Raw genomic sequence first — 24,523 nt, 5'->3', positions numbered from 1 at the left:
TTTCTGAGATGCCACAAATAAGGAGGACCTGTTTAAAAATAACAGCTCAACCTATGCTCATGGATTCCACCTGGAAAAGGTTTAGTTCAAGGGTTCTCCTGAAACCAAAAGCTGTGATGGGGTTTGGAGATTATATACCTGAGGACTCAAGTGATATGCCAGGAGGCAACGAAATTAAAAAATATATTCAGACTAGCGTATCCCCAGCAGTGTCTGCTGCCCCCAGTATTGACCAGGGAGGCCATGGATTTCACCTAGTAGAGGACAAGGCTGTGAGGGAGCAGAGCTGCATTCCAGAACTGCTGGAAAAACCCTGCTCCCCCCCCACCTGAAAGCATCCTTCTGTTGCAAGGTTTAGAGTAAAAAAGAGGCTCTCCACATGGGTGGATCTCGGTAACAGAGAAGATGATAAAAGTGAAATCTGTGAGGCTCTGCAGGAGTATGAATAGGGCTTGTGGAGCAGCACCAAGGGCTGAAAAGATACTATCACCCTGTAGTTCTTCCCTTGTCTTTCAACACAGAGTGTAGAAGGCAGCTACCTCCATCTCTGACACTGATGCAGTGGCTGCAGTTTGTCCTATGTCTGATGTCTGTATTCCATACGTTAGGTCATTGAACTTCCAAAGCCTGGACATTTTTCCCAGCATCAGCCAGCCTCAAGAATGAGTGCTAGCACTCCTGTCAAGGCAATTCCCTCTGCCTCCTCATAAAGTACTAAATACTACAGGAAAAAGCTGATCAGTTGTGACATGAAATAACTCATCGCACTGTAAAATAGTCTCCCTTTTGCCCTTTTATTCCCCAGCAGTAGCGTAGAAAAAGGTACATTACTGTAGTTAGGTAGACCAGTCTGAAATACTTTTTACCTGCCCATGAAAGTTTTCTAAAGCTTTCTGTTTGGTGTCCTATCATTATATGCTTACAACAGTGTGAAAATGGCATGCTTGTATATTTCAGCTGGCAGAGGTAGACGTGTTCTCCAACAATTGCTGTGCTAGTTGTTCCAAGCACTATTAAAAACAGGTGTGGAAGTGAAAACAGTTTCCCAGTAATGTTAAGGCTCTAGCGGAAACACCTATGGCTTCTAATTTTATTGAATAGCATTCCTCAACGTGAAAAGAGTGCAACCAGAAAGGAATATAGGGAAAATGAATGAAAGTGTTTGAAGACAGGTGGCTTATCTCAAAGCTAGGTATGCCACAAGCTTAGAAACTATGTGAAATGGAAAAGAGGAGTTAAGGAAGAAAAAACACAGGCTCTGGCTAGCTTCTCCTCAAAATCACAAGGGCAGTGTCTAAGGTGTTCTAAAGTGTGTAGCTTTTCTACTGCTGAGGAACCATCCTGTTGTAAAGAACTGAAGAGGAGTGCATTTTGGTGCCAAACTTTCTCTGCTCAGACTGCAGAAACTGTTAATGTGGAGGTACTGCACAGCGACAGCTGTCATACAGAATACGGCAAACAGGTGCATCGGGAAGATCAGACACCAAAATCTAGAAACGTGAACTGGATCAAACACCTTGAAGAATTCAGGCTATGTTTGTAAACTGCAGTCATCTAGGATCTGCTGGAACTCCTTAGTCTGTGTGAGTAGGACCTGAAGCGGTTGCATGGCTTTTTCCTCCCCATTTTAACTTGGGATCATATACAGTTAGCAGCTCTGATGTGAATAACCTGTTTCTAATGTAGCAACAGGGATCCCACTGCCACTTCCAATAAGTGAACAGTTAATCACCAGGGTTTTGTTATATCAGTCCTAAAACTTCTTTCTCCAAGTAAGCTGACTGCTACTTGAACTACCTGTGGGGAAGAGAAAAAATTATCTAGGACCATCTTTTTTTTTTTAATAACAGTTTTTATGTCTCCAAAGACTAAATGTCATCCCTAGACTAAACAAATGGAATTCTTTCAGCCTCTTCTCACTGATCAGGTTTCCTAGACCTCTGCCTGTTCCTCTGCTCTCTCCTGCTCTTGCCAAACAGTCCACCTCTCTCTCAAAGTGCAGTCCCCAGAGCTGGACACAGGGCTGATTTAAACGCTTACCGATCCTTAGTGCTTGTTTATTATGTGAAGCCTCTGTCACTATGTCCCACAGCTAGACCCACCTTTTTTTGATTTTTTCTTTGTTGTTGTTGTTTGCAGTGTCGTGAAGTTGCTGACTTTTTTGTCATCTACTTAAGCTCCTGACCATTTTCTTTTTCTAAGTATTACTGTCTCGCCAGTAATTTCTTCTCCATGCACTGGATGTCTCCTTGCTGATGGTTATAGTTCTAAGTTGTGATCGCACTGATTTAGAACCATTTATTGAGATGACCTCAAATTCTTCCCTGAATTTCAGTCTGTAAATTAGATGTTGTGTTCCACTAGCCAAAATGTCTTTTAATTTGATACAAGACAAATCTAATGATCACTTTCAATGTTGAACTGTTTCACAGAGAACTTTTCAGACTTCTCCTTTCAGAGCATGTTTTTGAGTGCAGTGTTAGGTAACTACCTCATAGTAATTGTATGTAGCCTACATTTTCTTCATTTGCTTATGAGAATGAAACAACATATACTCTAATGAACTGAAATTTAATCAGAGCTCTGTCTAATTCACTGTGTATGAACATGCACATATATGCATTTTTTTTCCATGATGATGTACTCTAGTCATAAAAAATATTGTTCTCTTTCTGCTTTCCTTCAGGAAATCTGGCTACAGCTCTAGGAGAGCTAGGATTGTGTGACTGACTGACTGCTTGAGAGATGGGATAGTAGAAAGAATCCAAGCCCTGCCTGAAAGACAATTGAGTTAGAATTGCAGGAACAGGTAGTTTTTAACCAGCAGGTTGTAAGATGCACTGGCGTGGAGCTTTATTCCTGTATAATTCGGAAACTCTGTGAAGCAGACTAGCTGGGCAGCACCCAATGCTCACAGGTTCTGCAAAGTGAGCATAAAGTGTGCATCAAAATGTCCCTCAGCAAATTCACTGTAGTTCCTGGGACAGTGCTTCCTTCAGCTATTCCTCTTTATTTCAAGCTAGAGGGTAGAAATTGAATAGACTTCTCATCGCGTACTGCTGGTGTAAGTGCAGTACAGCTTTATCACTTTAAGAAGAAGAAAAATGGTAGGGCAAGGATGTGTTCCTGGATGGCTTAAGTTTAATAAGCCACTTGGAACAAGTATGTTTTAAAATTATTAGCCATCTGTTAAAACTTTGCATTGTACTTGTTCAGCACTGGAACGCGTAATAACCTGTGCTGCTTCTGTAGCCTATGCGTTGAGAAACAAAATTGAGTGAGTACCAAGGTAAAGCAAGGACTTCTCAAATGGTGCAGTGTGGGGAGCACCTGCAAGGTTTGTTTTTTCTCTTTACCTTTACATTAGTCCGAATACCCTGGAAGGACCATGCTTCCAGACAGAATGATTTGGAGTGGGTAGCAATGCGGATGACTAACAGAGGTGAGGAGAGATTTATGCTATCCCCGTAAGCTGTATTTGCTCAGCTGTTATTGTGCTCCTTGTAAACACTGAAGGGGTTGTTTCTACTCCCTCCACCAGCAGCCCTGCTCAGAGGACACGCTGTTAGCACCTATTTGTCATGTTTCTGTGGTAATCCTGCCAGTCCTTGTGCATCTCCATACCCTAGGCTTTTCAAATTGTCTTTCCTCTCCATGATGCAAGGGACGCAGACTTGGGCTGCGTTCAGTGTCCTCTGTGGAATGAGGCTGCACTTTCTGCCTGCAGCTTTTGTAAGCTCTGTGCCAGGATGTTCTCCAAGAGCGGACCTGGGTCCTGTTCACTTAGAGCACATTAATGCAAAAGCACCTTTAAGATGATGTACGTAGTATGATACAATAATAATGATACAATCGAGGCTCTTCTTCTCTGTCAGAGCAGTGTAAAGACAGGCTAAATAAAAATGAGATCAGCAGTCTTTAAATAAAGCTTCCCTGGGAGACAGGAAAACACTTTCTCTCACTAAGGAGAACTGAGGCACAAAGACGCTTAGTCCTCACTTTCAGGTTGGCACACATTGTCAGTAGGAACTTGGCACTAGGTTGCTGTATGGTTGCCTTCCGTTCTGTGTTGCTCTAGTTCCTCATGGAGGGGAGAGCTGGAAGTTGAACAAAAAAGAAATTTGGGAAAGGCATGTGTTTGGTTTCGTTGTAATTCTGCTTTGAAGTCAGGTCCCTGTTACAGCACTAACAATGAGGGCTGGTCAAGAATCTTTCAGTAAAAGACTTTTTCCTCCCCTTCTGATGAATGCTCGTTCAATAAAACTGAAGCTTTTTGTGGGAGCTCCATGGGAAAAGTTTCCCCGGTCCAGACAGAATTTCTGGTCAAAAGAAGTGACGGAGGCAAAGAGAAGGAAATCTGCCCTGCCTGGCATAGCCTGTAGCTCTGGGATTAGGCTATTCACATGGGTTCATTGGGGCTGGACGGAAGCACAGAGGGAGGTTGCACCCCCTCTTTTGCCTGGTTTGGAAGAAGGACTCATGTCTTTCAAGGTAGTTGGTTTTGGTGTCAGTCTTCTTTTAATAAGAAACAAATTGTGCACAGAAGAGCAATATAAAAAAATAATCTGTCATGGCTGGATGGCAAATCTTCTTTATGTCCCACCCTAATCACCTACAGCATCCTCTCAGCCTTCGTGGTTGGCTCTGATAGCAGTGAGAAGTATGTGTCGGTAGAGCAGCTAGGGGGAGGCTGCCTCATCCCCAGAGCAGCTCGCTGCCTCCATATAGTCCTGCAAGCTGAGCATGAGAACTGTTAAGCATGAGCCTTTGGGTTAGATGCTGCTAGACACCCTCTCTTCTGAGCTTTGTGATGTAAACAAACACCCCAGATCTTTAATATCAACCTAGTTTTAGACAGGCAGATGAGTCCCTTACCTCATCCGTCTTTTTTATTTTTATTGTGCAGGCACTAGATGTAGATTTGAATATGTGTACTTAAGGGATCAGGAAGGAGAGACATTCTTATGAATGTAACCATGCATTTCTCAGAAGGCCATTACTAGAGGAAAATTGTTGCATAGATAATATACAACTGCAGATGTCCAAACCTCCAAGCCCTGTTTTCCTGTAATAGCTTTGGGCTTCAGAGACGCTACTTCTAAAAATGTTTTAAGGAGTTTTAGAAGCAGATAAGAGTAAGAATGAACAAACAGCCTTTCGGAGCTCAGCCCAGCAGTTAAGGAAAAATGGATATTTGTGCCAGTGATTATCTCCTTTGTGTATGCGTGTGTTCCCTAATTTTTTCTGTCATTTGATTTGTTGTCGTCTAGATTTGCTGTCTGCCTAAGGTTTTTCTTCCCAGCATCGGCAAGTTGGCAAGTGTTACACAGCTTCTTTACTAATGGTTGTCTTAAGTCAAAGCAAAGATGGCAGAAAACGGGAATATGACAATGTCTTTAAAAATAAAAAAAGAGGTGTGTGTAATATTATTGTTGGTCCTGGGAAGGCTATTTGTGTCCCACTGACATGCTGTCTTAAACATTCTTCTCTAAATGTTCAGTAGAGGGAAAGAAGAAAAACCTTTTCTCTTTATCTTTCTGTGCCTGCAACCCACATTAACTCAAACAGGGAACGGGCTTTTAAGTACCCTGCACGCATAATAAATATATACTTCTTTCTAAGATGACAGCTTATTTTCATAGCTGGCATTAAACCTTCCAGCTTGGCCATAGGCTTTTGCTATCCTTCATAAACCTGGCTTTGGCAACAACAGCAAAGTTTCCAGTAAGCAGTCTGACAGGAACAGGCTGACTTCAGTGTCCTGGAGCTGGGATAGCATTTGATGGTCCCTTCATTACCTGTGAGACTGTCTTTCAGGGTGACAGTGTATGCAGCTTGTGCCAAGTCCCATGCTAGGGAAGCTGATGGTATGGATTTCCCAGCTGATTTTGCTGGCTGCTGAAATAGACTCCGACTGTTAATATTCATGTTTATTTTTTAAGGGAATTGAGTGCTGTTAGAGTGGTAGCCTGAAGGAAAGAGCCTCTCTGGGGACTAGCGCTAGTTAATACTTTCTTCTGCTTAGTGGACAGAAGTCACTGAAGGAACTTTCCACAAGGCTGTTATCGGAGCCTCCATTTAGTGTCAATATGTTTGCTGTTCTTATCCACTCTGGCTTGGGGAAGGTAGATCTTGGAACATATCTTCAGCATGTAAAAGAGATGAAGTAGTAATCTGCAAAATGATGAGAGGCAGGGAGGGAGTGACTGCAAAAACTGTTCGTTGTTTCATCCTCCAGAAGAACTAAGGTTGACAAACAAAACTAGGTGGAGCCAGGTGTAGTTCAAACCAAAGGATGTGCTGTTTTCCATATGCAACATAACATGTAGTCAAGCCAAAGAACTAGCTTGTGGGACGTAATAGTCAATAAAAGCTTGAGGGGAGACATGGGAAAATGGTGGAAGGGAAAAAACATTGCTATTCACTAAATGCAAATTGTGTGTCTATCTCTGCAAGTTTCTGATCCACAACTGGTTGAGATATGAAATACACAAGGGAAAGAATTATGTCCTCATCCCATTCCTTTGTTGTCCAAGCTTTCCCTTTTGGTCACGGCTGTAGGTGAAACAGAAGTTGGGCTTTTGGTGTGACCCAGTATGTCTGTGTTTTTATTTTTTCTTCAGGATGTAATGGAATAGATAGGACTTTCATAGTGGCTACTTCTAAATGTATGTTAGGAATGAGTAAAATCTCCCTGCTATTTTAGTTCTCCTGCTATCATTGCTAATGACAGGACACTGAATATTGATGACAATGGCAAATTTTGTATCATTGCATCTATTTGATGCCAACTGAACAAAACTTGTAACATTTATTTCACTTGACCTTTAAACACCCTTCAAAGAGGAATGACCAGTTAGTTCCGTATTCTGTTAGTAAACACTGATTATTGCATTCACATAAGTTTCTCTTAATGTATGCGGAGATTTTTTTTTGTCATTTTTTATGCTACGATGTAAACTGGTGTGTAAGTTTGTACATATTGTGTAATTTGCATACCTAACTGCAACGTGTATAAAATAAGATACTTATTGAAAGACATTATTCTTTTTCTGTCTTGATTTCAATAAGTGGCATATTTTTTTGCCCTGACATAACCAAAAAGCTACTATTTTTTCAGAGACGTTTTTAGTGCTAGTTTTGTAAGACTCAAAGGACTTCTGAGATCGTGGTTTGACTTTGTGCACTCAGGAAGCTTTGGGGATTTAGACAGAAAAATTCCTGGAATGTAGTTCTCTTCAGCAGAAGTTTGGGTTTCGGGTGGTTTTTTTTGTTTGTTTTGGTTTGGTTTTTTCCTTTTGCTTATCATATAAAATGATGATAGGGAATTCTGCCCCAGTTTTTGCTTGCCCAAGCTGCGTGAATGATCCTCCTCACCTGAGGGCTAAAGTATGAACTGCTGTCAGCGGTCTATGGGCAAGTGGGGGGCCCCTCATGATGTAAGTGGTTTAAGGAGCCTGCAGGCCTCTCGCTCAATGACTTCTCTGTCCACGTACAGTTTGGGGACAGTCACAGGGCTTTTTTCAGATGTGAAATCTGTCAACAAAGTGAAGTCGACTTAAATATTACTTGAGGCTTGAGCTCCTTTTCAGGTTTTGTTGACTTTATCCCCTTCTGCTCCATCCTGATCAAGTTTCCCTCTGCTTGAGTCAGACTTGCCAACACTTAAAAGTTTTTATTCTGTGTTTTGGTTGTGCGGAGTTGTGTGTGGCAAAGTTTGGGTGCCCTGCACGTTCCCAGCCTCAACGGTGATCTGAAAAGCTGATCATTCAGGATCTTTGAGACTCTCTAGCAGCTACAGCTAAATTATAAAACAATAAAAGTACTTTTAGTACCCAAAGCGTGCTGTACTCGGGTGATGCTGTACAGACCTGCTGCGGTTTTCTGTGCTGTACCTGCTGCTACCAAGCTGAGGAATTCTGGTTGTGAATCAGCACACCTTTTATTCCCCAAATACAGAACAAATCCTGCCCTCTACCCCAGAGGTAGAATTATCACCAAAATATAAGACATAACCAATAGAGTACAGACAGGCAGGCAAAATACAGGGAAACAGTGACCATGCGTTGGTTGTGTGATGAGCCTGTCATGAGGGTGGGATGCTGAGGTCATGCCATGCCTGCTGGCTGACCATGCAGACATCTTCAGGTTTGGGGTGAACTTGTGGTGTCATGGCCGGTCAGTGTTGAATCATTTTATGTACTGAAAGTTTGAGGTGATTCTTGGCTATGGCAAAGAACTTTAGATGTTGTGGTTTATATATGAAAAGAAAATCAGGGTAAACTGTAAGGGAGAGGAAAGCGAAGCAAGGAGAGAATCACTATTCCTGCTTCTGGTTTTTGTCATTCTCTTAAAGATAAAAGTTTGGAGTTATTGTTGTCCTTTTTTACTCTACACTTAGGTGTGTTTTAAAATCCTGTAATCAGCTGCCTCAACTACTTTCTGTCCTATGTGCATACTTTTTTTTTCTCTCTGATACCTTTGGTGGTTTCCAAAGTTGAAATGATTTTTCTACTCCTCAAAGGGCCAGAATGTTTGAAGACTTGTAGTTGAGAACTTCTGGTTGTCAAGACAAATAGATCTTAAAGTCCTGCAGGTGCTCTGTGCATCTTTTTCACCTCTAATACCTGCTTCATGTGAGAGGCAGCAGCCTGGCACCTCTCCATGTGTCGCTCTTCTGCAAGCAGTGGTTAAATAGGTGGCATTAGGGCTGAAGGTGTCAGGCTGGCTGCAGAAGCCACTTCTGCTCTTCTTTCTGTTCTTTGATGTGTGCCATTTGTGTACTGTGTTCTCTGGTTGACGGTGTCTTCGGAAATACCTGTGTAATACTCTGTTGAAGGACAGGGTGCTGCTTACTTCATACTGGGTGGTTAAGGAAGCAATGCTGAGTGTCCTCTGTCTTCCAAATGATAAAAATAGGGGCATGTGCTGGAGAGCTGATGGCAGTGTGGGTTGCATGGGGTATTCCATTCTTTCCCAAGGTGTGTGCAGATGTTCTCTGCACTGGATAAGGCAGTGTTAAAACAACCTTCTGCTCCTTTTGGGGATCGTGTTGGAGAGATGCTAGAGAAGGAGAAATGTGTTGCAGTGTGAACAAAGACAGTGGAGGCAGGACAGAGTGTTCTCCTCCTTTGTTTAACAAGAAAATACAAATCACAATTTATGATGGCTCAGTATATGAAAATATCATCTGGGAAATGCTTACCCCATGGCTGCAGTAATAGTGAATTATGGTTATCTGATAGCTCTGTTCCAAAACCCGGGTGAACTGGAACAGTTTTTCCTGCTGTTTCTGGCTTGCTGGGCAGCTGGCAGTCAATGTCTATAATCCACAATCTTCTCGTGTCACAGCCAAATGTAGGAGAAAACTGTCAACCCAGAAGTCCTCAAGTCCCTGGGGGTGTAGGCGTGCAGGTGTTTGGGAAGGAAACAGGCATAAAGGTCTCTTGATGTGAAGGCTACCCATATCCTGCTGAGCTGAGGAAGGTGATCTTGATTTGACTTTTTTTTTTCCCCTCCAACCTCCCTCCCACCTTCCAGAGAAAGTTCACTCCTGCGACCAAGAAAGGCAGAGCGCCCTGGAGGAGGCCAGGCAGAACCCCCGTGAGGGCATCGTCATCCCTGAGTGTGCTCCCGGAGGGCTCTACAAACCAGTACAATGCCACCAGTCGACTGGGTACTGCTGGTGTGTCCTGGTGGACACGGGACGCCCCCTGCCTGGTACTTCCACTCGGTAAGTGCTATAGGTGTGATGAAATATAAAAAAATACTGTTGCTGTATCAGATAAGTTCCTACTTCTGAAGCAGTCAGCTCTGTACTAGCTTTCCTATAGCTAGCAATGCCATATGTGATATTCCCTATTGAATGTTACTGTGCAACTCCTTCTCTGTAGGAGCTGGTGCATAGTAACCGCTGCCCTTACTTTCCTCTGAGTTAAGTATTTATGTAAAGCAGCCTTTTTTCTCTGGCTTGCTGCTTTTGGGTGGTAGCAGGAACCAGGACTTTGCTCAAGAGTACAGGTCAGGGGTGTGAGCAGTCGAAAAGAGCAGTAGCTTTGTTGCATTATACTCTGTATTATATTTCCATGCTGCATCCATTTGGATCCTGACCAGAACAGGTTTAGAAGACTGCTTGGTTATGTGTTGATAGTTTTTAAGCCATGAATGATTTTTCTTTGAAGTTACTCTCTCTTTAAATGACCTGGGGAATTTTTTCTCACTTGGTGTTTGGAAACAAATTGTGGGTCTGACAAGTTATAAAAATAGGCCAGTAGGAGTTGGGACCTAAGCTCTGCTAGGTACAGTGATTCTGCAGAGCTTGGACAGCTTTGGAAAAAAGCTCAGCTGGTGACTAGAAGAGCTGGAAGTGGGCCCTGTACTGTTTGTGGGTTTGGGCTGGTAGCTGGTACTGTACTTCAGAGTATAGTCTACCTTCTTTCTCCACTTCTGCTGCTGTTGCTGACTGTAAGCAGACAGATGCTTGAGAATAATATTTTATCTGCAGGTTTATTTGCTTCCCCTGCAGTAAGTAGATAATACACTACCCCTTAGCAACTGTCTGATGACTCTAAAGCTATATCACATAGTTTAGCATCTGCTTTTCTCCTTTTTCAGCTATGAGACCCCAGTGTGTGAAAGCGATGCCAGATCGAAGAGCACAGAGATTGATGATCCATTCAAGGACAGAGAACTTCCAGGTCAGAGAGGAACAAGATCCTGTCTCTGCCTTCTCTCTTTGTCTCATCTTGGGACTCTTTAAGAGGCCAAGAATATTGTTGAGGAGGTGGGGAGTTTCTCTCGCTGCACATGTTTTACCATGGGTTTTATTCCGTGTTATTTTGGATTGCCTCCAGTTTCAGCAGTGAACTGGAAAAGGTTGGGAGAGTGCTCTGGGGGCTGGTTTATTGCCTGTCTGCCCTTCTTTGAAAACATGTCTGGAATCAGGAAAGAAACCTGGATGCCTGGATGTCCCATCGGGGAGGACAGGCTTAGCATGGAAAGATCTTCAAAGCCTGGCTAGGCCAAGATCCTTTCCATTTAGCAGGGATTTTCAGCAGCTTGATGCCTTCAGAGCAACAAGAGAGCAAGGGCACAACTAGCAATTGTCAGTGAACCAACTGGCTCCCTGACGCTGCAGGGCAGCATTCCTGTACCTACTCTAAGGTAACTTAACTAATACTGGCTGCTCACTTGGCTGGAATTTATCCCTAATTTTCTGCCTAGAACCCACTTTTTCTTGTAGCTGCTTGTTTTGTATTCTGCTTTTCCCTCTTAAGAGTGACAAACCATAACTTCTGTTTGCCTACCTTGTTTCTGTTAGGAAGACATGCTGGGCATAGGTGCCTGTGCAGCTCTTAAAAAATGCTATCCTATCTGCCTGTGCTCTGGTCTTTCCATCCCGCTACTTTTCTAAGGAGCAGAGTGGGGACCCTCACTGGCAGGTCAGCCATTGCTCTCCTAGGTGGGGACTAACTGCTTGAAAACAGAAGATACAGTGGGTCCCTCCACACCATAAGGGAGTGGTACAGACCAAGAACTCTGCAGAAGTAGCTAGCAACTCTGGATGCACTTTCTCCTGGTTCCTTCTCAGGCTAGTGTAAAGTGAGTTGTCCCAGGGCAGGTTAGCAAAGGAAATGAGATTTGTTCCAAATTTGGCTTCTATGTCTCCTAATTCTCCTCCTCCTGGCTCCTGACCTTGGGCCCTGTAGTCCCTAGCAGGGTTCTCTTCTATGCAGCTCCTCATTTTCTCAACTCACATAGAAATTTCTTATCTGCATCCCTCTCACATTAGAATGAAATTGGCCAATTGGTTCAAGTATTACTTTGGGGGTAAGGGAAGGGAAACCAGCTAAATTATTGCATTAAGGCCAATTTCCTTAGGAAATCATGCTAAAATAGAATAACCTCGCTTCCTTTCTTCCCCATCCGCTTCTCCCCTTGCTTTACTGCTTCTCCCTGCACTACCCCCGCTGCCTCTCCAGAGCTCCTCTGTGAAAATCCTTTGCTCTTGGCTTTTTCTATGAGACACTCTGATCTCTGAGGAGGACAGAATGGCTTCATTTCTTTTCTCCCTCCCCTTCTGTACTGCAGCTGGACAAGGGGGCAAGAACTGCTTGATACAGAAGAAGGCACATGATGCTCTGTAGCTTAGTGGTCTGGTCCCAGCATCAGACTCTGGCTCAAGCCAATTTTCCATGCCTGAGTAATTTTTCATCTCTGTGCTTGGCTGCATTGGCTAGCATGATGGTTCTTGTCACTGAAAATACCCTTGTCTATGGAGACACTAGGAGATACAGGCTCTGATCCTGGTTTGTCTGCCTCAGAGATGCTGTGCTGCATGATCTTTTGATGTAGACTTGAAGTTTGTTTGATCAGCTGTTCTTGTATGCAGAAATTCACTGGTGAGCCAGAACTGCAGGGGATGAGAGGGTATTTCTTTTACTTTTCTTCCACTCTTATTTCTTAGCAGAACTGAATTTTAAGAAAAAAATCTTGCTTTAATTTGGGATGTATCATTCCATTTGCACTCAGCTCTGCAAGAGGGACCCCTTAGCTTATTCCTTTTCTAGAGGTTTGCCCATTCTTCAGACTGTCAGTGCTGCAGGCAGTGTGCTTCTTGGCCTGTGTGAAGAGACCCTGCAGAGGCCAAGGTGGGGAAGACATAATCCTCGCACACCAATACATACCCTCTTCTGTCATGGCTGTGGACAGAAGAAAGAAAGAAGGTAGGAGAAAGTTGCTTGCAAATAGCAAATGGCAAGCTGTTAATTCCTGCAGACGGTGAGATGCTGAGGCCCCAGGGAGATGACTTCTAGCAAATGTTTTTTCAACCGTCTCATTACTGCAACAAAAAGCTTCTTTAAGTGAGTGGTCTACTCTGGCTGCCATAGCACCTTACCCATTACAATGCTGACATTTTCTGGACCATGTGCCAAACAAGTGCTGAGGGGTGTGTGTGTAATGCACATAATATGGAGACAGGCGAGGGACTGTTGGTTAGCTGTTGCAGAGAACAGAGCCTGTAACGCTGCAAAGGAGGGAGTTCTGTCAGATCAATTTGCAAGCTGCTTTCAGCTGTCAAGGCATTATGGTAAGTTTTCTAGCGTTCTGTTTGGGGTACGCATGCTTCTTTGCTTGCCTGAGAAAAGCAGAAAGTGTTGATGCTGCTACATGTTTTTAGGGGGAGAGGAGGCTGTTTTTCTGATGTGTGCTGCCTTAATCAGCTGACTAATTTGTAGTGTGTGGTGATTTGGGGAAAGTGAAGAGGTGACGGATGTGGTGATGGCTTCTCTGTTGCTTCAAGAGAAGACAATAGGATGGGAGATGATGGGTTTTGGACAATAGTTTTGGAGGTGGTGAAGTTGAGTATGCATGTTCCTTGTAGGCTAGAGCAACTGTTACAGTATTAAAGTGGTAGTAAATGGAGCCTGCTTTTGCTCCTTTGAGAAGCAAGAAAATGGCATAGATTGTCTAATAAAGGTGAGAAGATGAAGAATTTAATCTCAGCTGTGTCATAACACTCTGGCACTGTTAAGGATAGGAGGCTCTGTCAGTCTGCGGTTATGATGGTAAGGAACTAGACAGCCTCAACACTAAGTAATGGAAATGGTTACCAAGCTTCTCTTCAGCCTGCTTTGTCCTGCTTAAGCCAGTGGTGACTGGGGGTGATTACCATGTGTTGACTTAGTCTGATGTATTTCCCATGCAGTGTGATCATGCAAAGAACTGAATTATTGTGGTAGCTGCTGGCAGGCCACACACTCTGTGCTTGAAGAGGAGAGCACAAGCAGCAGTCCTAGCTTTTTCAAGCTATAAGCTGTCAGTTAGGACCTCAGAACAGCCATGCTTGCAGAGGAAGGTGACGCAGGAGGTAATGAGTTGTTTTGTAAACTTCTCTGCAAATGTCACCATGGGAACTCCCATCTGCTATGCACTTCCAGCACATCCCTGTGGTTATGCTGGTAGGGAACTGAGAGAGGCCATAAAGCTAAAGACAGTCTTCCTGCCAGATATTGTTGGTGACCCTGTGTGTGTGCCTGGACGAAAGCTGCAGGACAAATTGTCATGCAGGGAAACCCACTGAGGGATTCTTCTGCCTTTCCTTAGGGACTGTGGTGATGACTGCCACGTTACAGACAAAGGAGGTTCTGGCTGATCCTTGCTGAACTGGGGTAGGAGACCAGTCCTGTATCTTCTTCTATTAAACCTCCGCTTTTCTTTCTGCAGGCTGCCCCGAAGGGAAGAAAGTTGAATTTATTACCAGCTTGCTTGATGCTTTGACTACGGACATGGTACAGGCTATTAACTCAGCAGCACCTACTGGGGGTGGCAGGTGAGTCCAGAAAGCACTAGAACCGAATGCCACCAAGGTGACTGTAGAGCTCTGGATGCCCCTGAGGTGGGGGTGGGAGGGGAAGGTGTTGCTCTGTGCTGATGCAGGTTCCTCTGGCTTGCTGGGAGAGGAGCTGGGGCTGCATCTTCAGGCAGTTCTCCGTCCTGTCATCCTAGCCCTGCCTGCCTCCTCCCGCCCCTCCTCCCTGGCAGCTGCTCCACCATAAAGGTTAGTATATAGCCCATTTGAAGTGTGAAATGAGAGCTCAGTGGGAGGAAGTGGCTTGTTCTTTTGTCCCCTGGTGCATGAAGATGCCTAATAAAATGCAAATGGATTGAAGGAGACTGTGTGGCCTAGTGGCTACCACAGGGAGTGAAGAATTTGAACCAAATTCTTGGCAGCGCTAATGCTGTGGTTTTGCTGTGGGGCCAGAGCCAGCCTGCCGATGAAGAGAGGAGCTGTTTTTCGTGTCCCTCCCCTCTGACCAGCTGCCCGTTTATCCCTCTTGGAAGGAGCAGCAGGTCAGGCCAGTTGAAAGAGGTGGACAGAAGTCTGCTTCTGGGGAACTGGAGAAAAGCTGAGGTCTTGTCTCCCCCTTCTGCTTGATTACAGCAAATCCCCTCAGTGCAGCAGCTGCAATGCGCTGCGGCAGGACAGGCCATTGAGAGCAGAACGTGATGGATTTGAAAAGTGCTATATTGCCTCAGCTAGGCAAAGCTTATTTGGTTCTGGATTCCCCTGACTATACAAGGAGTTGGTGCTAATTTAGCACACAGGGATGTCATGACGACTAGTGTGCTCATCTTCGCAGGGTTGTAGAGATTAGACAGGTGCATCTGTATGTTTGTTACACCTGTGGGTATTGCTCCAGCTTATTGAGATTAATTTTGATCCTCTGCTGTCTCATTTCAAAATGTAGAAGGAAGCAGTGCCATCTGTAACTGCTCAAGACAAAAATCTTCCTGTGTGGGACCTCTGTGCCTCTTGGTTTCAGTGTGGATTGGTAGTGAACCCATATGGTTTTAACTTTGCCACTTGGACCTTACAAATCACGCCAGTGGCTGTGTGTGCGTGCTGAATATTTGTAACCTATTGAATTAGCAGCATATGCCTAGCATGTCTGTATTCATACCAACAGGATGAAAAATGCCCCAAGGATGGGAAATACATAGTTTTCTCTGAGCCATAAGCATTCCAATGTCAATTCTGTCTAATTTGCATGGTTCAAATGCAGTGGATAGGGGTGGCAGGAAGCCCTGGAGAGTATTTGAAACTAATTTGGCATCTATGGCACTGGGACTGAAACCCAGCCACTGTAATCATCACTCTTGAAATAAAGCTTAATATAAACCAATATTGTAGAGACTAGGGATGTGTGTGCCCACTGCACTTCTATAAACCAGCAGGCTTGCTTCTTCATGTTCCTTAAGCTCTGTGTATTTCTCAGCTTTCAATAGAGGCCTTTCTGGTCCAATATTTCACTTGCCAGCTCTTCACACGGTCATCATTTTGATTTATTTTCAGCTCCAGTGTTGGCAGACCAGTGCAAGGGGAAACAGAAATCTTTTAGCAGGCTATCCTTTGTAAGGCGAAAGACTGCTTCCACCCAGATACTCTGCCTGCCCACAGCCACGATTAAATTCGGGAAACTGCTCTGGCATAAACTTCCATGTGTATGACCTGCTAAGCACATATCCCAAAGAACATGTGTCAAGTCACATGATGGGACCATTTATTTTGAGAGGAAAAAAGGCATATCAAAATAATTTTTTGGTACTTATATAAAAATCTAATCAGTACAGCTTTCATTTCATTTAATTTTGCAGAGTTGGGAAGCTGCCTGTGTAATGGGTCCTGCTTTCCAAGATTCCCAAGGGAAGGAATGTCCTGAGTTCTCTCTTCAGTAATATCTGAAATTGTCTGGGTGGCCTAACTTTGGCACTGGAAATAAAAGCTCTTTTCCAAGATGAAGGGATATTTTACCTATACAGTTGATCATAGGGCTAATTCATTTTCCAGCCTTAAAAACTAACAAAATGCGGTTTTATGAGGATGCTTATCCTCTGTTTTTCAGGCCCAAGTTTTCTGAGAAGGTCATGTAGAAAAGAAAAGCTGGCTATCTGATTCTTCTTAATATCACTCCTCTCAGTTTTAATGTCTTTAAGACAGTTGTCTTACTAGTTGAGGCAAGCTTCACTTACTGCAGGCTTGTCTCCATCTTTGCCATAATGATTGCAGAACAGGTTCTGTATTTAAACATGCACCGCTTTCCTCTGTAGCCTCCTATTTCTGTTCCTTTACAGTGTTCAACATTTCATCCTCCTGGGCCTTTTTTTAGTGTTTGAACAAATGCATTCAGTGGTCTAACATAAGCTTTGCTAGTGATACATTAAAAGATTATACCTGTTGCAGAGGGCAGGCCAGGCAAACAGCAAGATGTACCCCATGTCAGTTGTTCCCATATATTGTCTGATGTGTTTTAATCAACGGGGAAAGTAGCAAGCAGGAGTTTTAGGCAAGAAAGGGGAGTACTCTTGTTTCTCAGCAGAGAAATTATATTGACATGCAATATGCTTCTTCAGTAACAATATTAAAATATAGGAGCAAATTCAGAGAAGGGCATTTCCAAAGTGTCAAGGGTTGAAAATGCCGAACAGTGAGAAGTCTTAAGGAGCTCAGCCTTCCCTGGGTATTAAAAGAAAGAAAAAAAAAGAGTTGAAAGATGACTTTGTATAATGTCAGTATCTCCATAGGGACAAAAGCTCTGCACAGGCTCTTTAGTCTGGCAGGGAAGAACATGATTAGCTGAGTATAAACAAACTTGTGATCAAAAATTCTTTAAAGTACAGGCAGTTCTAAGGCAGAATGAAGTCATGAGATTCCCTCTCTCTTAAGGCTTTCATCTTAGGCCTGATGCCTTTCAGAAAGACTTGCTTTAGTCAAACCCGAGTTATGGTCTGAAGAGTAATTTGATTCACGTTCTGTGAGTATAATATACAGGAAATCAAGTTAGATGACCCTGCAGCCTTTATTCTGAATCTATATATGAGAAGTGAAAACTTCTTGCATTTGCTGAATGTCTTCAATACTTCACCTATTTATGCTGTAAAGTTATTTGTGGCTTTTAGTGTCCATATTAGCTTTATTAGGGGAGAGAAGACAGGGAGCATGGGGAGAAATGGTAGAGATCTGCATTTAAAATACTACATCAAGCTATACTAAACTGCACACTTTATATTTGACACAAACGAAAACAATCTAGTACCGGCAAAGTGAGTCTGTACAACTTGGATTGCTGCAGGCCATGTAAGTAAAACATAAAACCTGATAAGACTTCTTTTCTTTTCTTTTTTTTATAGGGCATGCTTAAAACAACCTTGTAATCCCTTATAGGTCTTGTCTCATTTAAGCAAGTTCAAAGCTATTGACTTTAATTGAGTTACTCTTTCTTTACAATAATGTAAATGAGATGAGAACTTCCCTTCCTCATAGCCCTGGTTTATATTACAGCAAAACAGCCAACTAGACTTAATTTAGACTTTAGAAACAGAAAATCTCTGGTAAATTTATTCTTTAGTTTAAGTTTATGTAATAACTCCAAGGCACATCTTGTTATTAAACGTTTTCTAAGTCATAAAGGGAGCGCTTGTAGGAAATTGGTTTATTAACCAGTGTCTGGTATCATTTTTGAAAAGATGCATAGTTGGAATTGTTTAAGAGGAGCAGCAATTTTTAAAATTTAGACTTTAGTACATTTCAGTCTGGTTTGGACATACTCATATTACACAGGGACTAAACTGAACTAGACCAAAGGGGATCCCGGTCTGGGTTTCCCTGATGTAAGAAACTCCTTTTGGTCCCTGCCAATTCAGAAATTAGTTTTATTGCCAAAATACGTACATTATGGCTTGCTACATTATCAGCAAAAATATTAACGCCCTTTGGCATTTTGAGTTAAAAGGGCAGCTTATAACAGCCCTCCTTATGTAACACAGCAGCTATGTCCCTTCGTTTTAATTTGCCAATTAATCCCCATGTAATAGCCCTGAAAAGTACTTCGGAAAATTGCCCCCAAGGTTCCCTTTCATTCTCTCGTTGAGCAGTTTGAAGCAGACAAGCACAGCTCAGCACATCTCCAGGGTGTTCTGAAGCCAAGCCATGTTTTAATAAAGACTGACACTTTCAAACAGTGCAGGGAAGTTAATGGCTAAGTCTGATTGCATTTCAATTGAAGTTGGATACAAATTTCTTTGTGCTCCTATGGAAATTCTAGCCTAATTAAAGATACGTCAGAGGATGTAAGAGGAGGATTTTTGAACGGTCAATGAGGAATGAAGGGAGGTGATTTTTAAACCTGCTAAATTATTTATCCCTCAATCTTCAGAAAAGTTGTGTTCAGAATAGTATTTTATACACAACATCACTGGAGGGGAGGAAGAAACTGGGCCTGTAATGGGAAGATAACTTAAGTTTTAACTACAGAGGAATTACGCATTCCACATAATGAATTTGGACTGTGTAAGTACCCTTTTGTTTAGTCTGAACACAGCTTTTTTTTTTTGTTGTTTTTTTTTTTTTGTTGGCTTCTTGATTCTTAGGCTACAGGAAAGGAAGAATAAGAAAACAAATACATGATCCTTTTGCAATTCCATTACAATAATCCTCTTTGATTTAAGCTGTGTTCCACTGTTACAGCTTTTAACTTCACAATAGACAACCACAAACAAAAGGAGATTAAGAAGTGGAAGCAGAGCAAGAACAGTTATGAATTCTACCTCAATTTAAGCTTATCGCTTTCTACTACTCACCCAGGCACCTTGGTGGGCATCATGAATGCTTTCATGGGCATTGGCTGGCAGGGTCAATCCTGTCCTTGCTTTGCTTTCACCCATCCCTTGTTCAGCAAACAAGGTATACATCTTTGCCAAGTATTTTCAAGTCATAAAAACTTACAACTTTTAATTCCTGTAGACATCCCAACTACAAACTTACCATGTCTGTTAAGAGTTGAAACTGGACTAACTTTTTTTCTTCTCTGCTTCTGCCAACAGCTTCTTGTCCATCAGTGTTCTTTCATCCTGGAATAGCTTCCTCTGGTTTATAGTCTCTGCAGTCCAGTTTAGGTGTTAAGTTGGTCTAACTGCCTTTTCCTCTGTCTGCCTTAGCTGCTATTGTTGCTACATAAAGTTGGTATCACACAATAATCTGTTTTCTAAAGGTCTTTAAACAGGTGATCATCTGCTGGGTACATCAGAGATTGCAACCTTGCTTCCTGTCAAAGCAGTATTTGGTGTTGGGATTTTCTGTCACTGCAATAGTACTGTGGGTCTGTGCAACCTGTGCAGTGGGATGCAAGAGGGCTACAGTGTGCGGGGAGCAAAGGATCAGCTTTGGTAGGAATGGACTTAAGCTTACTCAATAAAATTTAGTAGGACATATGGCACTTAGACAGTAAACTTCAATGGAGGATAATGTGATAGCACACTATGCATGGTTCTGTAAATGAGTGATGTCTAATGTTTGCTGGTTTTGTATATTTTACCCTATATACCTCCCCTTCTTCCCTGCTCCTTGCCACTGAGTTAACTCCTTTCTTGCAAGGGGCCTCAAGGGCAGCAAAGTGTTACAGATTGCATGCAAAGTGCGTATTCAAGCTGTCTGTTTGAAATTTGGGCATGTTCTCTCTGCTCCAGAATACAGTGCAGCCACCTGCAGAAGTTCATGTCCATGTTTTTCATAGCCTCTTTTCTTTCTGCCTGTACCCCACTTAAACCAGATGATATGCAGGTGTCCCATAGAATTCTCTTGAATGGAAAATAGCATTGTTAAAAGTATCTTAACCCACATATCTTCAAGTGTAAGACATCTAAGAAATAAGCGTCCTCTTCCTGTCAGGCAACTGATGGCACGTTATAGAGGAGGAGGGCGCAAAAGCCTCCTTACAGAAGACTATATACTTAATGCCAACAAATTAGTAAGAAAACTGGGAGTGCAGGTTCCCTGTCCCAGGCTGTTAATGACAGACTGTGCTTCTTTTAATTTTTGGACTGTGGGTGGGCTTATGCTGCATAATGGAGCTAAATTTGCTGGCTTATTTACAGAAGCAATCCAGCAATAGCAAATTAAATTTGGTAAATCAGCTTGCACAGAGCTCTTTACTTCCCCAGCACTCATTTTTTTTTTTAGGATTGATTGTTTTGCCATAGATTCCTAAAGAGGTACAGTTAGGAAGAAAAGGTACTGTTGTAATGTAGTCAGCCTGAGAAGACTGAGAAGGCTGTGTGCATTTTGTTAATCTCTGCCTTTACTAGGTATTATAAAGCTGCGACAGCACTGGAGTGAGAGACTGGAATTTAGTGGATTTTTGTGTGACTGGTTTTAAAGCAAGAGGTGTTGTTTCGCTGGGAGTTGGGAACGTCTAGGGCAGCTTTGTTCTCTTGTTTTTTTTCTGATTCCTTTAGGATCTGAATAAGTAGAGAGGCAGCCTAGCAAATGAAGTTTGCATCTGAGGGCAGGTTTATTTCTCTTGCAACAGCAATGGAGAGGTAATAGAGGGAAATTCCCCTGGAACACTCCTACAAAATCTGTTCTTGCAGGACAATTGGAGGCCCCAGGTTTATTTCAGCTGACCCATCAGGTATTGTGGTTGTCATGGCACATCATCAAAGCTAGATGGCTTAGCAGTGCTGTGAATTTGCATCAGTTTGTGTTTCATGGATTGTGTATGTATCTTGAGTGGGCAACTGTCAAAGTCAGGATAGTTAGATATCATGTTGTAATTTTAGCCTTCTTTAGTGTATCATGTAATTTTGTGAGCCAAGGAGATATGGCTGCATTGAGATGATGTGAATCCTTCCTGTGCTGGAATTCTGAATGATCATCAGAAAGGATAGGCAACAAACTCAGAAAGTACAATCCTGCTAAACCAGCCAACAGTAAGTGGTAAAAAAACTCAAAAATTGCTGTGTCTTCCTTCCAATCACAGCAGTTAAACTAATTGCTTTAGCTTTAGCTCCATGCTTTAGCGCCAATAGCATGCTGTAGTTTTCAGCATGAGCTCTCAGTGTGCTTATAGTGGCAGAGACTGATGTATCATCATGAGTCAATGTGTTTGTATTAGTCTGTGGATTTCCTTTATTTTCTTTGTGGAAACGCTGAAGAGAGCTGTATTGCCTCTCTTAGTAAGTCATAAGAGCTCCACCTTGGTGTACCTCTGAAAAAGAGGCACTTGTAAGTCCTGCTCTTGAGTGTCTCTTCAGCAGGCAGAGAGAAGTTTGTGTTCCTGTCTGTTGTCTTTCTGCTGTTGGCTCTAAGATGCTCTGCTATTTTCTCCATTTCTGCTTCTCTAGTTGTGGGCCTTAAGGAAACCAAGAGCAGGCTAAGGTATGGACAAGGGGAATCTCATGTGCAAAAGCTCAGGTTTTATTCCACTTTCTCAGCAAAAGCAGAGTATTGTACTTTTCAATACAGAACTTCCTTGTGGCTGTTGGAAACATGCTAGTCTTCAAATGATAGCCAGCTTATTTTGAAAAGGGAGAGAGGCCAATGGCTCTGTTTATAAATGTCATAAAAACAAGCCACAGGATGTGTTTTTATTCTTTCCTGTCATTCTGGTCTTTGCATGCAGTTTCAAGGCTCTGAAAAATCTGGGCACTCCCTTAGCTTCCTGGGGAGATTATTGCAATTTCTTTTTGTCCATAGGTGGCTCCCAAAACTAAACCAGGCTTATTCCCAACCTCTTCTTCCACCCCCGCTGTGTTTATCCCACTGTACATTGACCAAATGCTGTGACTGAACGCTAGACTGCTTCTCAGCTAAGAATTAAATGATGGAGAAAGCTTCAAGTAAAACTTTGGGAAAAACGTTGTAACATTTATTTCCCTCTCCCTACTGTGTGTTTACTTGTGTCTGGATAGGGGCTACCTTTCTAAATTTTGTCTTCATTTGTAAAAGCTATCAGAGAAGATTAATGGGATCTCTTCTCTCCACCTAAGCTCCAGCACTTGCTTTTTGCATGTTGCACTCTTCCTTTCATTAGTGATTTAAATTACCATGGTGGTAGGGTAGAGTTTTTATTTTTCAGTCTGGAGCTGTGTTTTAGGGGCAAAACTAGTCATACTGGAAGGTCAAAAGAATTTTCTCCTTTCTAGTTCCCAACAAAGAAATTTTCAGTGACTGTTTAAATATATCCTACGGGTTTCTTAGATAGGGTCGGTGACAGTCTTAAAATGCATTTTATAAGGTACCTGGGTTCATATTTCCCCATTAGCTAGAATGCCCCAAACTCACACCGGTATCTGTCTGCCTGCAGCATGCAACTGACCCTGAATTTAGGCAGCAACTGGAGATGACTCCTGGAATAAGTCAGAGCAACCGGTGCCAGTGTAGCATGTCTGACTACCTTTAATCTTGGGAGGAAAAAAGGCTCAAGTCTCAGCATCGTTTCAGCTTTCTCTGTTGGCACGCTCGTCACATGAAGAAAAGACGGACTAAATTAATGCAATTTTTAAAGAATTATTCTTTGGAAAGAGTTTCTTCCCTAGTTCGTGGTATCACTGAGAAAGAAGCTCTTTCCCACTGCTGCTGCAGAGCAACAGACACCACTTGAATTGTGTGACATAACAGTCATGTTCAGTGATGGGCTGATGTTGAATGACTCCATTCTGTATTCCTGCATCTTCAGCTGTTGCTTTTCCTACTGTTCCTCTTTTCCTCCTCCCCGATATTGTTTGCTGTCTATAGAAAGAAAATGTGAGCCAAATAAAGTCAAACTTGTAATGTCACAATGAGTGAGAAATGAAGCAAACTGAACTTGCCAGTTCTGTAGTTTTGCTTTTAATGGATTTGTAGGGCTTGTCTGCTGTGGAGTTCTTGTATATAAATCAACCACGTGAAAGTATTAAATATGCTGAAAACACAGAACAGGAGTTCAGATGGTCTAAATGGATAGAGCAAGAATGTTGCATCTTGCCAAGGACACTTTCAGATATGAATGTGTCTTCCATTAAATGAACTTGTTAACTTTCTGAAGTCTAGATATTGCTGTCACAGAAACTATCACGATAGCTGACACTCATGACTCTCCTGATGGTAATATGAATGGGAGCGCAACGGTCAAAAGACCATGGAGATTGCCTCTTGCCCTCTGAAGGGGATCTTTCTGCGATTAGGCAGAGTTTCAACAGCTGGTGTGACGACAGCCAGAGCTACTGAGGGTATCAGTCTCCAGGAATCTCTTGGCACCATTTTTTAATGCTAAAGGACATTTTCAGAAAAAGTTCACCCTTTTCAAAAGAATCCAGCTAAAAGGAGGAGGTTGTAAGACCTGCATATTTTGCCTGCTTTAAATATGTTATAGTGCTTATCTGACTCGGCAAGCATCTCTGGGTCTTTCAGCATGTGCTTGACCGTATTGGTGAGAGCACTCACTTGTTGGGGGCTTGTGCTTTTCCTCTCTTTCAGGTTTTCTGAGCCAGACCCCAGCCACACACTGGAGGAGCGAGTGGTACACTGGTACTTCAGCCAGCTGGATAACAACAGCAGCAATGACATCAACAAGAGGGAGCTGAAACCTTTCAAGCGTTATGTAAAGAAGAAAGCCAAGCCCAAGAAATGTGCTCGACGTTTCACTGACTACTGTGACCTCAACAAGGACAAGTCAATCTCCCTTCAGGAGCTGAAAGGGTGCTTGGGAGTCAGCAAAGAAGGAGGTGAGTACCTTTCCTTCCCCATTGCATGAGAATAAAAGACCGTCTTGGAGTTACAGGAGACTCAAGAATCTGTTTTTTTCCTAGGTGATTGAAAAGTGCCATACAGTTTGTGTGCGCAAATGAATGGGATTAATACCATGCAAATGTAGTTCATTATTTTTGTTATGGCTCTATCTTATATACCTCATCATGGACCTTTGTGCTAAGCACTATGCAGAAATAGGGCAAAAAGATGATCCTTGCTCAGAATCCTGCTTGTACTGTAGGAGTCCTTGGAAACTCTAGTTCAGATCAGGTCTTTTCTGAGTAATACGCTGCTAACAATATTCTGTTGTCTCAGCCATGTAGGTTGGATGATGTATGAGCCGGCACAGACCCAGTCATCCTCCAGAGACCCTGTTGACTAACAAAAATAATATTTATTTTCATTGCTAAATCCAGCATTCAGGAAAGCGGATGATGCAGAAAGAACAACTCAAAG

The 24,523-nt window shown here is 42.7% G+C and overlaps 1 protein-coding gene across 5 annotated transcripts in view; it reads left to right on the top strand.

The window, feature by feature from the left end:
• The window catches only part of SMOC1 (SPARC related modular calcium binding 1), a 131,490-nt gene that overhangs the window by 94,441 nt on the left and 12,526 nt on the right, over positions 1 to 24,523 (top strand). For all 5 annotated transcript variants that reach the window (XM_054068665.1, XM_054068668.1, XM_054068664.1 and 2 more), the window contains exons 8-11: positions 9,541 to 9,733; positions 10,615 to 10,697; positions 14,227 to 14,332; positions 23,795 to 24,042. In XM_054068665.1, coding sequence (XP_053924640.1) covers positions 9,541 to 9,733; positions 10,615 to 10,697; positions 14,227 to 14,332; positions 23,795 to 24,042 — 630 coding nt within the window. The remainder of the gene's footprint in view (positions 1 to 9,540; positions 9,734 to 10,614; positions 10,698 to 14,226; positions 14,333 to 23,794; positions 24,043 to 24,523) is intronic.

The sequence above is a fragment of the Cuculus canorus genome, chromosome 5, assembly GCF_017976375.1.
Source record: "Cuculus canorus isolate bCucCan1 chromosome 5, bCucCan1.pri, whole genome shotgun sequence".
NCBI lineage: Eukaryota > Metazoa > Chordata > Aves > Cuculiformes > Cuculidae > Cuculus > Cuculus canorus.
This window is presented reverse-complemented; position numbering and strand designations above follow the sequence as displayed.